This window comes from Salvelinus fontinalis, chromosome 24 (assembly GCF_029448725.1).
Source record: "Salvelinus fontinalis isolate EN_2023a chromosome 24, ASM2944872v1, whole genome shotgun sequence".
Lineage (NCBI taxonomy): Eukaryota > Metazoa > Chordata > Actinopteri > Salmoniformes > Salmonidae > Salvelinus > Salvelinus fontinalis.
In genome coordinates, this window is record NC_074688.1 from 26,581,393 (window position 1) to 26,595,257 (window position 13,865).

Below are 13,865 nucleotides of genomic sequence, written 5' to 3' on the forward strand. Positions count from 1 at the left end.
TGAATCGGAATGACCATCTATCGTATGTCTATGATTAATGGTCCACTCACCAGTGTCATAAGGCACATCCCAATGCTGACGTCCCACATCTTGATGGTCTTGTCTCTGGAGCCAGACAGCAGGAAGGGGCCCGGCTTACCACTCTTCTTAGACTGGAAGGACACAGGGAGAGACAGAATACGATGAGCTCCAATTGCCGCCGTAAATAGCCAATACAGAACTTTTAGCAGTGTTCACTTGGGGGATATCAACCATTGATCATTTTGCTATAAGGGCTATATGCTGCCAGCAGCCCTCTGAAATAAATGCATTTTTATACCACAGCCTTTGATAAATAAACAGCACCTTAGCATCAGGGGAAATGGACTACAAACTGAATAGTTATCAGAGGATGCGTCTCCAGAGCAGGACACAGACTCTGCTTAGATACACAGTGCCTTCGGAAAGTATTCAGACCCATTGACATTCCACATTTTGGTACAGCCTTATTCTAAAATGGATTAAATAAATACAAATCCTCAGCAATCTACACACAATACCCAATAACAATGAAGTAAAAACAGCCTTTTAGAAATGTTGGCAAATATATTAAAATAATAACTAGCTTATCTACATAAGTATTCAGACTAGAGATCGACCGGTTATGATTTTTCAACGACGATACCGATACCGATTATTGGAGGGCCAAAAAAAAGCCAATACCAATGAAAAGGTCTATATAATTTTTTGACATTTGTAATAATGATAATTACAACAATACTGAATGAACACTTATTTTATCAATAAAATCTATTTAGAATCAAATAAATAATGAAACATGTTCAATTTGGTTTAAATAATGCAAAAACAAAGTGTTGAAGAAGAAAATAAAAGTGCAATATGTGCCATGTAAAAAAGCTAACGTTTAAGTTCCTTGCTCAGAACATGAGAACATATGAAAGCTGGTGGTTCCTTTTAACACGAGTCTTCAATATTCCCAGGTAAGAAGTTTAAGGTTGTAGTTATTATAGGAATATTTCTCTCTATACGATTTGTATTTCATATACCTTTGACTATTGGATGTTCTTATAGGCACTTTAGTATTGCCAGTGTAACAGTATAGCTTCCGTCCCTCTCCTTGCCCCTACCTGGGCTCGAACCAGGAACACGTCGACAACAGCCACCCTCGAAGCAGCGTTACCATCGCTCCACAAAAGCCGCGGCCCTTGCAGAACAAGGGGAACAACCACTCCAAGTCTCAGAGCGAGTGACGTTTGAAACGCTAACAAGCTAGCCATTTCACATCGGTTACACCAGCCTAATCTTGGGAGTTGATAGGCTTGAAGTCATAAACAGCTCAATGCTAAAAGCGCACGAAAGTGCTGTTTCAATGCTAAAACGCACGAAAGTGCTGTTTGAATGAATGCTTACGAGCCTGCTGGTGCCTACCATCGCTCAGTCAAACTGCTCTATCAAATCATAGACTTAATTATAACATAATAACACAAAGAAATACGAGCCTTAGGTCATTAATATGGTCGAATCCGGAAACTATCATCTTGAAAACAAGACATTTATTCTTTCAGTGAAATAGGGAACCGTTCCTTATTTTATCTAACGGGTGGCATCCATATGTCTAAATATTCCTGTTACATTGCACAACCTTCAATGTTATGTCATAATTACGTAAAATTCTGGCAAATTAGGCGGCCCAAACTGTTGCATGTACACTGACTCTGCGTGCAATGAACGCAAGAGAAGTGACAATTTCATCGGGTTAATATTGCCTGCTAACCTGGATATCTTTTAGCAAAATATGCAGGTTTAAAAATATATACTTCTGTGTATTGATTTTAAGAAAGGCATTGATGTTTATGGTTAGGTACAGTTGTGCAACGATTGTGTTTTTTTTTGCAAATGCGTTTTTGTTAAATCATCCCCCGTTTGGCGAAGTTGGCTGTCTTTGTTAGGAAGAAATAGTTTTCAACACAGTTCGCAACGAGCCAGGTTAGCAGGCAATATTAAAAACTTCTTGTCAAAAGGGGGGCGCTGTTTTCACTTTGGAAAAAATTGTGCCCAAATTAAACTGCCTCGTACTCTATTCTAGATCGTACAATATGCATATTATTATTACTATTGGATATAAAACACCCTCAAGTTTCTAAAACTGTTTGAATTATATCTGTGAGTAAAACAGAACTCATTTTGCAGCAAACTTCCATACAGGAAGTGAAAAATCTGAAAACGATGCTCTGTTCCAGGGCCTGCCTATTCAATTGCCTAATATTTATCGATATGCATGCACTTCATACTTCTTCCACTAGATGTCAACAGGCAGTGGAATGTGGAATGGGGTGTTTAGCTCGATCTGAGGTCGAACAAGAGCCTTTGGAGTGGGAGGTCAGGAATTTCCTTTGTCTACCAAGGCGCGAGGCGGAGCTCGACATTGGCATCTGAAAAGCGTTCGGTATACACGGCTAATATCTCCGGTTCTGTTTTTATTTGATACATATTAGAAAAACATCATAAAGTAGGTTTTTTCAACCGAGTTTCATCAGTTTATTCAACGTTTATTCGGACTTTTCCGTTCTTTGCGTCGAGAGAAACTGGGAACGTCATCAACATTGGCTAGCATTGTGGCACGAATTCGACAGGAGAAAAGGACATTCTAAAACCAAACAACGATTTATCCTCCACCTAGGACTCCTTGTACAAGATTCTGATGGAAGCTCAACAAAAGTAAGAACAATTTATGATGTTATATCGTATTTCTGTGGAAAATGTTATTCCTATTATCTGCCGTTTTGGCGGGCGCTGTCTTGCAATAACGCAAGCTGTTTGTTATGGGAAAGTTTTTTTTTTTTTTTATCTAACACGGCGGTTGCATTAAGAACCAGTGTATCTTTCATTTGCCATACAACAAGTATTTTTATGTAAAGCTTATGATGAGTTCTTTGGTCAGATTAGGTGAGTGTCCAAACTAGCTCCGGACATTCTGGTGAATCGATGCTACATATTCACAATGTATAACCACGGTTTGCAGCTCTAAATATGCACATTTTCAAACACACAAGTGTATTGTATAACCTGATGTTATAAGACTGTCATCTGATGAAGTTGGTCAAGGTTAGTGATTAATTTTATATCTTTTGCTGGTTTTTGCGAATGCTATCTATGCGGTGAATAAATGCGGTTGTGTGTTTGGCTATTTGTTTGGCTATTGTGGTAAGCTAATATAACGCTATATTGTGTTTTCGCTGTAAAACACATTTTTATTTTATTTTTATCTGAAATTTTGGCTGGATTCACAAGATGTTTATCTTTCATTTGCTGTACACTATGTATTTTTCATAAATGTTTTATGAGTATTTAGGTATTTCACGTTGCTCTCTAATTATTCTGGCTGCTTTGGTGATATTTTTGATGGTAGCTGCAATGTAAAACTATGATTTATACCTCAAATATGCACATTTTCGAACAAAACATAAATGTATTGTATAACATGTTATAAGACTGTCATCTGATGAAGTTGTTTCTTGGTTAGTGACTAATTATATCTCTATTTGGTCGGTTTTGTGATAGCTACCTATGCGGTACAAACATGGTGAAAATATGCTATTGTGGTTAGCTAATAGAAATACATAGTGTTTTCGCTGTAAAACATTGTAAAAATCGTAAATGATGGCTGGATTCACAAGATGTTTATCTTTCATTTGCTGTATTGGACTTGTGATTTCATGATATTTATATGCTATTATTTACTTGTGGCACTATGCTAGGCTATGCTAGTCAGCTTTTACTGATGAGGATGCTCCCGGATCCGGGATGGGTGTTAAGTAAAGGTTAACTAAATATGCAGGTTTAAAAATATATAATTGTGTATTGATTTTAAGAAAGGCATTTGATGTTTATGGTTAGTTACACGTTGGAGCAAGACAGTCCTTTTTCGCGAATACGCACCGCATCGATTATATGCAACGCAGGACACGCTAGATAAACTAGTAATATCATCAACCATGTGTAGTTAACTAGTGATTATAATTGATTGATTGTTTTTTTATAAGATAAGTTTAATGCTAGCTAGCAACTTACCTTGGCTTCTTGCTGCATTCGCGTAACAGGCAGTCTCCTCATGGAGTGCAATGTAATCAGGTGGTTAGAGCGTTGGACTAGTTAACCGTAAGGTTGCAAGATTGAATCCCTGAGTTGACAAGGTAAAAATCTGTCGTTATACCCCTGAACAAGGCAGTTAACCCACCGTTCCTAAGCCATCATTGAAAATAAGAATGTGTTCTTAACTGACATGCCTAGTTAAATAAAGGATAAATAAAAGGTGTAAAAAAATGATTTTTAAAAAGTAAAAATTATCGGCCAAATCGCTGTCCAAAAATACAGATTTCCGATTGATATGAAAACTTGAAATCGGCCCTAATTAATCGGCCATTCCGATTAATCGGTCGACCTCTAATTCAGACCCTTCGCTACGACTCGAAATTGAGCATAGTTCAACCTGTTTTCATTGATCATCCTTGGGAGTCCACCTGTGGTCAATTCAATTGATTGGACATGATTTGGGAAGGCACACACCTGTCTATATAAAAATCCCACAGTTGAAAGTGCCTGTCAGAGCAAAAACCAAGCCATGAGGTCGAAGGAAATGTCCGTAGAGATCCAAGACAGGATTGTGTTGAGGCAGAGATCTGAGGAAGGGTACCAAAACATTTCTACAGCATTGGAAGGTCCCCAAAAACACAGTGGACCCCATCATTCTTAAATGGAAGAAGTTTAGAACCACCAAGACTCTTCCTAGAGCTGGCCGCCCAGCCAAACTGAGCAATCAGGAGAGAAGGGCCTTGGTCAGGGAGGTGACCAAGAAACCGATGGTCACTCTGATAGAGCTCTAGAGTTCCCCTGTGGAGATGGTTGCCCTTCTGGAAGGTTGTCCCATCTCTGCAGCACTCCACCGATCAGGCCTTTATGCTAGAGTGGCAAGATGGAAGCGAAGGTTCACTTTCCGACAGGACAATGACACTATGCACACAGCCAAGACAACACAGGAGAGGCTTCAGGAAAAGTCACCGAATGTTCGAGTGGCCCAGCCAGAGCCCGGACTGGAACGCCATCAAAAATCTCTGGAAAGACCTGAAAATAGCTGTGCAGCAACACTCCCCATCCAACCTGACAGAGCTTGAGGATCTGCAGAGACGAATGGGAGAAACTCTCCAAATACAGGTGTGCTAAGCTTGTAGCATCATACCCAAGAATAATCAAGGCTGTAATCGCTGCCAAAGGTGCTTCAAAGTACTGAGTAAAGGGTCTGAATACTGAAGTAAGTGTGATATTTGTTTTGTATTGTAAATTTTTTTTTTTAAATTGTACAATTCTAAAATAAAAATAAAAAGTTTTTGTTCTGTGATTATGGGGTAGTGTGTAGATAGTTTTCCCCCCAATTTAATTTATTTTAGAATAAGGCTGTAACCTAACAATATGTGGAAAAAGTCAAGGTGAATACTTTCCGAAGGCACTGTAAGAGTGTTTCTGAACACAGAGTAGAGCAAACTTGCACTGGAGGGACCTTACAGCTGAGGGCAATATGTGATAGACCAAATTTGCACTTAGATTCAATTGTTCCATTTCCACATGCTCTGTGGTGCAGTATAAATCATATTTTTCCATATATACTAAAACTACCATCCATCTCTTATTTTAAAATCAAATATCTTCGGCAGCTAAGCATGCACGAGGAGGACATACAGTTGAAGTAATACACCTTAGCCAAATGCATTTAAACTCAGTTTCACAATTCCTGACATTTAATCATAGTAAAAATTCCGTCTTAGGTCAGTTATGATCACCTCTTTATTTTAAGAATGTGAAATGTCAGAATAATAGTAGAGAGAATGATTTATTTCAGCTTTTATTTCTTTCATCACATTCGCAGTGGGTCAGAAGTTTACATACACTCAATTAATATTTGGTAGCAGTGCCTTTAAATTGTTAAACTTGGGTCAAACATTTCAGGTAGGCTTCCACAAGCTTCCCACAATAAGTTGGGTGAATGTTGGCCCATTCCTCTTGACAGAGCTGATGTAACCCGAGTCAGGTTTGTAGGCCTCCTTGCTCGCACACGCCTTTTCAGTTCTGCCCACAACTGTTCTATAGGATTGAGGTCAGGGCTTTGTGATGGCCACTCCAATACCTTGACTTTGTTGTCCTTAAGCCATTTTGTCACAACTTTGGAAGTGTGCTTGGGGTCATTGTCCATTTGGAAGACCCAATTGGACCAAAGCTTTAACTTCCTGACTGATGTCTTGAGATGTTGCTTCAATATATCCACATCATTTTCCTTCATCGTGATGCCATATATTTTGAGAAGTGCACCAGTCACTCCTGCAGCAAAGCACCCCACAACATGATGCTGCCACCCCCGTAATTCACGGTTGGGATGGTGTTCTTCGGCTTGCAAGTCTCCCCCTTTTTCCTCCAAACATAACAATGGTCATTATGGCTAAACAGTTCTATTTTTGTTTCATCAGACCAGAGGACATTTCTCCAAAAAGTACAATCTTCGTCCCCATGTGCAGTTTCAAACCGTAGTCAGGCTTTTTTAATGGTGGTTTTGGGGCAGTGGCTTCTTCCTTGCTGAGCGGCCTTTCAGGTTATGTCGATATAGGACTTGTTTTACTGTGGATATAGATACTTTTGTACCCGTTTCCTCCAGCATCTTCACAAGGTCCATTCCTGTTTTTCTGGGATTGATTTGCACTTTTCGCACCAAAGTATGTTCATCTCTAGAAGACAGAACGCGTCTCCTTCCTGTGCGGTATGACGGCTGCGTGGTCCCATGGTGTTTATACTTGCGTACTATTGTTTTTACAGATGAACGTGGTACCTTCAGGCGTTTGGAAATTGCTCCCAAGGATGAACCAGACTTGTGGAGGCCTACCATTTTTTTCTGAGGTCTTGGCTTATTTCTTTTGATTTTCCCATTATGTCAAGCAAAGAGGCACTGAGTTTGAAAGTAAGCCTTGAAATACCTCCACAGGTCCACCTCCAATTGACTCAAATGATGTCAATTAGCCTATCAGAAGCTTCTAAAGCCATGACATATTTTCTGGAATTTTCCAAGCTGTTTAAAGGCACTTAGTGTATGTAAACTTCTGACCCACTGGAATTGTGATACAGTGAATTATAAGTGAAATAATCTGTCTGTAAACAATTGTTGAAAAAATTACTTGTCATGCACAACGTAGATGTCCTAACCGACTTGATAAAACGTTAGTTTGTAAACAAGAAATTTGTGAAGTGTTGAATAACGAGTTTTAATGAATCCAACCTAAGTGTATATGTAAACTTCCGACTTCAACTGTAACCATTTATTTTGTCTTCAGAACCAACAAATTATTTATTGGGCACTAGGCAAACAAACATGGCCAAATGTGTGGGTGGGGTATTATACACACAGAGATATAAAAGTCATTACATGCCTCCGAGTTCTGCAACAGGGAGGGTGTTCAACAGTGCAGGCTCATCTCAGCACTCCCAGTTCATAGAACATAAAGTGTGACAGTATAATTGATGTCAGGACAATCCTTCTACCTGAACCAGCTCTGCTATTAAGCTCCAAGTTCTTTAAGTCTTCAAAAAAAGTGATCAAAGGCGAGGGTAATGGGGTATGTATGTTTACATGTGTTTGTGTGTGTGTGTGTACACGAGTGTGAGTCTACTCTTCTGGCTTGAGCCTTAGCCAAGTTCAACAATACCATCACTGTATCGACTTAGCACATCAACCATTCAAATGGGTAAACACAGAAACAGAGAGCTGAAGAGGAAAAACTGTCCGAGGCTCCTTCCGTGAGTTCTGAAGATGGGACATTGTGTACCATTGTGCTCAGGCATCGAGGCAGACAGGAAGGCAAGGTTCTTGACAGGGCCACTAGCTGCCTGCTAGGGTAAATGTTTTAAAATCGGATGTAGCTGAAATTGGACACGCATGATCACAAGACTGGGGAGAGCGGGACATTCACGGGGGCACCATTCAGGGTGATGGCCTGACCCTGGGTAATGACAGGGTTCCTCCTGTACTTTTCATTTCATGATCTGATTCAAACATGTCTGGCTCTGTCAGATGCCAAACTTAGGTTAGGCGACAGACCAAATAACCCATATATATATAAGTCAGAGGGAGAGTGGTGAGCAAAGTAAATTGTCTGACATGAAAGGTACACACACACACAGTAGGATGTGTGCATATTATTAACTTTGGTGTTTACCTGGGAATATCTAGGTCAACTTTCCCTTGAGCAATCAGATACTTGTATGTACCTAGCCGTACCATTTAAATGGGTGTGTGCACATACATTTTACTTAAGGCACGTATGTACATACAGGTTTTGGCACAGATCCAAGGACAGGGCATAAGGGTAAGGCACTTTTGAAGAGTCAGCAGTGGGTTTTTTGAGGATGAAGGGGTTGCATGATCTGCTTTTGGGGACCAAGGAGGAGACAAAGCCTGTAGTGAATTGTGTGTGTCTATCAGTATCTCCGTGTCGAGCACCTTCTCACCTCTGAGCCGGTGGCTTCCAAGATGGTGGGATGAGCGCTCTCAGGGGCCCAGGAGATGCACTCCACCACGTGTTCGTGCTCCCGCAGCTCGGCCTTGCACTCTTTGGACGCCACCACCCACACGCGCACAGTCTGGTCATTGGAGCAGCTGGCGATCAGGGTGCCGTCTTGGTTGGGCCGGACCATCCTCACCCACTCCCTGTGGCCCGTGAACGTCTTCACACAGTAGCTGACGGATGGGAAGAGGGGAGAAGGGTTAAAGATGGTTGCTTGCTTTGTAGAAGCATAGGGAATTTTTCAAAGAACATTTAGGCTCATGGTGAGCACTGACTTGCTATTATGCAGTGTACTTACCCAGTGGCCACCTCCCACATTTTAATGGTTTTGTCCCTTGAGGCAGATACTATATGATCTCCATTGGGCATGATGGCTACGGACGAAACATTGTGATCGTGTCCTGGAAAACAAAAGACAATACAATAAGACCTTTACTGGGTGGCAGGTAGCTGAGCCAGTAACCAAAAGGTTGCTGGTTCGAATCTCCAAGCAGAAAAGGTAGAACAATTCTGCCCTTGAGCAAGGCAGTGAACCCCCAACAACAAATGCTCACCCATGCACCTATGACGTCGATTTAAGGCAGCCCCCGCACCTCTTATTAAATGTGGAAGACAAATTTTGGTTTAACGCATTCAGTTGTGCCACTGACTAGGTGTCCTCTTTCCCTTGGTGACTGAAATATCTATTGGTGAAATTGTTAAGTACTGTACTTCAGGCAGTACGAAGTTGGGCTAAACGCATTAGCAAGCAATTCCTGCCAAAACCTTCCCATTTCTGAATGCCACCCACTTTGACAAGAAGTCCTCAACCAACCCCTTGATAAAGTCCCCGGAACTAAACGTGCCATAAAATAGGTTTTGTCCAAATGAGCCAATTAACATGTGTAGTGAGACAGCCAATTACACCCAGGGTGTCTTTGTTCCTGGAGAAGAGGCAGCTAATTACCTAGTCACCAGAGCAGCCATTTTTATCTGCTAAAAAGATACAGAAACGATAAGTAGGCTCTAAAAGGCTAGCTTAAATATATCGGAAGTGTGCGTGTGTGTGTTGGGGAGCACAGTAGACGCACAGTGCGCTACTGGCTGTTATAATAATGGGTGGTGAAAGCCTCACAAAAGGGCTGCTATCTGGTGCTGAGTGAAGAGGATAATTAAACTGACTGTCCAAAATCTCTCCTAATCTTCACTACCAAATCAGCCCGCCTGGTGGGAGGGGGAGGGATGCAGGGAAGGAGGGGGAGAGGATGAGAGGAGAGGGAGAGGAAGATGGGGAGAGAAAAAGGTGTTGATGAGAAAGGGTGAGGAAAGAGGGGAAATTGGTTACGGAGAAGGGAAATTGGTTAAGGAGAAGGGAAGGAGAGAAGGAAAATTAGAGGAAGAAAGGAACTCAAGGAGAATGAAAGGATGAGAATATGAGGGGATGGGAGGATGACAGGAAAGATGGTGCAGTGGAACTGGCAGGCGCAGAGAGAGAGATGGAGACAAAGAGAAGAGGTCCCTGAGCTCTCGTTTCTTCACAGTGTGAACACAGCCTGTCTGTTTTGGGGCAACATGCCAGCTCTAACTGACGCGGTGTAAATTACACCCAAAACAGATTGGAGAGAGACTGCTAATATATCTCACATGCGCACACACACTGAAAACTTTTACAACTCAAACATGGACAAAAAAAAATGACAGTCCTAGTCAAGAGCTTATTTACTTTAAGCATTCATATTCATTCATGTAGTGTACTTCTCAGTCCGGGGAATTTGAGACTTTTTGGGGGAGATTGTAAGGGGCATATGATGTCAAACATTACGTTTTGATATGTTTTAGGAGCTCTCGACAGTTCCAATGGAATAGGAAAGCCACTCCAGTGGTGTCCTCCTGTTTCAGTGGGGCCTGAAGGCACACGTAAGATATGCCGCTTCAATTTATGCAGCAATTAGGATTTAAAAGAGGGGAGGGGGCAGTGACACTGCCTAAGGACTGGTACATTTAGAGTGCTGATTTAAGAAATAGCACCTCGTCTTGAGGGTGTACGTGTGTGTGTGAGAATACAAAAAGACTTCTCATATTCTGCCCTCCAAATCTTAATATTAAACGGTGCAAATGATTGAATTCCTGAGAGACAGAGATAGCGAGAGAACAAGTCCCCACCGCCTATAGGAGTTAGATTGGGGAGGATATTAAGAAGTGTGAAATGGCTGGCATTAACATTAAAGCCTGTGTGACAGATTATTTGGTTGTTGTGTGAAGCTCTTTTGTTTCACTGGGTTTTCTGTGAATTGGAGCAGATTGCCATGAACTTCAGTGAGGATGAGCCATAGCATACGTGACAATAAACAGCATCGGTAGCACCTGTGTCCCAACGCACCATCCAAACACATTCTCACATACACGTCGGGAATTGCTCATCTAAGCTTTGCCTGAACCAAACAGACATACCTCACTATCCCTGGTCCTCCTCATAGTCTAAGACATATAATATCCTCCAACCAGTCCCACCCATCCTCTCCTGTCCCCTCACCATGCATGGTTCTGATGCACTCAAAGCCCTGGAAGTCCCACAGCTTGATGGTCATGTCTGCAGAGCAGGAGGCCAGCAGCTTGCCAGTCTGGTCAAAGGAGATGTCCTGGACAGAGTCAGTATGACCCTTCAGCGTCCGCTCAAAGTCTCCGGTCTCATAGTCCCACACCTGGTGAGGAGAGAAAACACTATTTCAGCTTCTGTCTAAACATGTCACACATGAAAATGAGAACACAAACACACCTCAGAAGAGAGAGAAGTACACACATGAACACACAAATCTAAACTTCAGCTGCTGTGTGAACATAACACACATGAAAACAAACACCTGAACAGAAACGCACACCTCAGCTGCTCTCAAATCAAAAAATCCCCACAGAGACCAAATACCACGGTCTAGTCTAGCCTAGCCTGCACCCTGTGTGACACTTCCTCCAGGCTGAGAATGGCAGAGAGAGATGGGGATAGCGGATCATATTGATGCCATATCACAGGAGCTCCAACACACCCTGGGTGGGGAGCCAGACAGACTCTCTAGACATTAGCTACCACAGTCAGAGTCGTCACCAGAGCTCCAAATGGCACAGAATGATGACCCTACAAGCCAGACGGCGTCTCAACATGCAAACACAGATCCAATACATATTAAAATGTTCAAACTCTTCCTTGTCTGATTAAATGACTGTTTCTAGAAGACTACATTAGTCTGTGAAGCGTGTCAATGTAAAAAATCCTCATATTGGGATAGTCGGAGAAGGAAATAAGCCAAAAGTAAGACTATGGTGGTTGAATAAATATGAGTCTATACTGACAGTGGGATTTGGGTCTTAAATAATAAGTTCAAAAACACTAGTTTGGCTGCATCTCAAGCATAATGGCTATCACATTACCCTGTGTTTCCAGGCAGACAGGCACTGTGGGGATAAGCTTTTCCTCTATCGCTGAGCAAGCAGGGTGGTGGGGGCTGGATTTGGGCAGACAGTGACAGAAGCCCCCTCCTTCTGCCTCATTTGGGCTTTCTCCACTGCCAAGTCCACCCGCCCCCTCTCCCCTCCTGTTTCGAGTCTAGTGTACCACAGAATCCACCCAGTATGGTGTGGTGTTAAGTCTGCCAGCACCACCAAGACCATCACTTGGTCTGCTGAGCTTGTGCTACCTATGCAAGTGGCGGGGTAGTGAAACATGGTGGTGCAATTACAGCTTTTATGGCATTTTCTTCTGCAGACCCATGTAGCCTATTAGCTCAGTAAACTGCAGTCTAGATACACTGCAGAAGATAATTAGGTAATAAGGTCAGAGGAGGCTAACCTGAAAATGAACTGTGCTTATTTATGTACTGACAACAGCATGAGATAAACACTAAATGAATGTTAGCCACTCGTAACGATGTGGCTCTAAGAGCGAGAGACAAATTGATTAAGTATTTCCATTGACCAACTGAAGAGAACCTATATTCAATTTAAAGAAAAAACAAAATATCAAAGCAGTAATTAATATAGGCCCACTTGTGATAGAATGACACTATAAAATAGTCACTAAAATAATGGGGTCCAGTATGTGCTAAAGGCATACGTCGTTCTTGCCATAAGCAGCAGTTCATCTCAAGCTGTTCGGCCTAGTTTTGTGTGACAGGGTTTCTTATCACGATGCAGAGAAAGGGAGGTGGGGGGAAGCGAGAGCGAGAGAAAGCGAAGGGAAAAACCGAGAGCAAGAGAGAGTGAAATAGAGAAGGCTCACTGCTCACAAAACCAGCTGATTTAAATACTGCCAAGGCGGCGAGCTCAAGGCTGGTAACAAGTTAAAAAAAAGGATTGTATAGATTTGCTACGTTAGCAGAATGAGAGCAGTGGACAAGGGAAGAGAGGGAGTAAGAGGGGGAAGGAGTGACAGGAAGCAGTGTGTCCGCAGAGCACCAAATCCCCGTGACAATTACTCCCTGCATACTAAACAAAGAGAAAAAAAAGAGACTAGTTTGACTGCAGGCAAACTAACACAGCCTTAGTGTAATGTCAGAGAAAGAGAGAAAGAGAGAGAATGTCAGAGTGTGCAGAGCTCTTAAGTTCAGCTCCCCAGTATAAGATTTAACAGCAAAGTTTGGAGGGAAAGTAGAGGACAGAGTGAGGCGAGACAGGCCAGGAAAGAAGAGGCGGCATAAGAGGGGAGGGGGCAGATTGTGAGATTTGGGGCCTGATTGGGCCTGCTCCGGGTTGGATGGATAGTGGTCGAGGCGGAGGGGCCAGCACTCAAGCGGAAGGGGGGCCAAATAGAGAATGAAGGGTAGCATGGCAAAATAGAGAACAGGAGTCTGATTCCACAGTAATAAAATATACAGTACAAATATTTATACGGAACAGAGGAACTAGGGCATGAAGGTATCTAGCTGTGGTAGAGCAGCAGACCAATCCTGGATGGCTGTAAAAATAGCATGCCGGACAAATCAGGGTGAATGAATGAATAACAAGGAAGCAGAGCTTATCGCTTTGGGAATGCAGCTAAAAGCAAAACAGTGTCATTTTATGAGCATCTCTCCTGTTATTGTGAAAACAATATCTAAAGAAATCCACACACTCACAGAGTATATTATACAGCATAAGCAAATCCAATGCAAGTCGATGGAGAATGAAGCCTGCTACAGCATTCTCCCTCTTTCTCTCCCTCTCTCACAAGCACGTGTCCAAAGAATATAGTACAATACAGAAACAGCTGTGATTAACAAACGACAATGAGTGGAATCATATATTTGGCATATTTAA

General features: G+C 42.1%; 1 protein-coding gene across 2 annotated transcripts in view; it reads right to left on the reverse strand.

Moving 5' to 3' along the window:
- The window catches only part of LOC129822592 (lissencephaly-1 homolog A-like), a 58,495-nt gene that overhangs the window by 6,232 nt on the left and 38,398 nt on the right, over positions 1-13,865 (reverse strand). For both annotated transcript variants that reach the window (XM_055880939.1, XM_055880940.1), the window contains exons 6-9: positions 11,113-11,281; positions 8,899-9,001; positions 8,545-8,773; positions 51-152 (exon numbers count right to left, since the gene is read on the reverse strand). In XM_055880939.1, the coding sequence (XP_055736914.1) occupies positions 51-152; positions 8,545-8,773; positions 8,899-9,001; positions 11,113-11,281 (603 nt within the window). The remainder of the gene's footprint in view (positions 1-50; positions 153-8,544; positions 8,774-8,898; positions 9,002-11,112; positions 11,282-13,865) is intronic.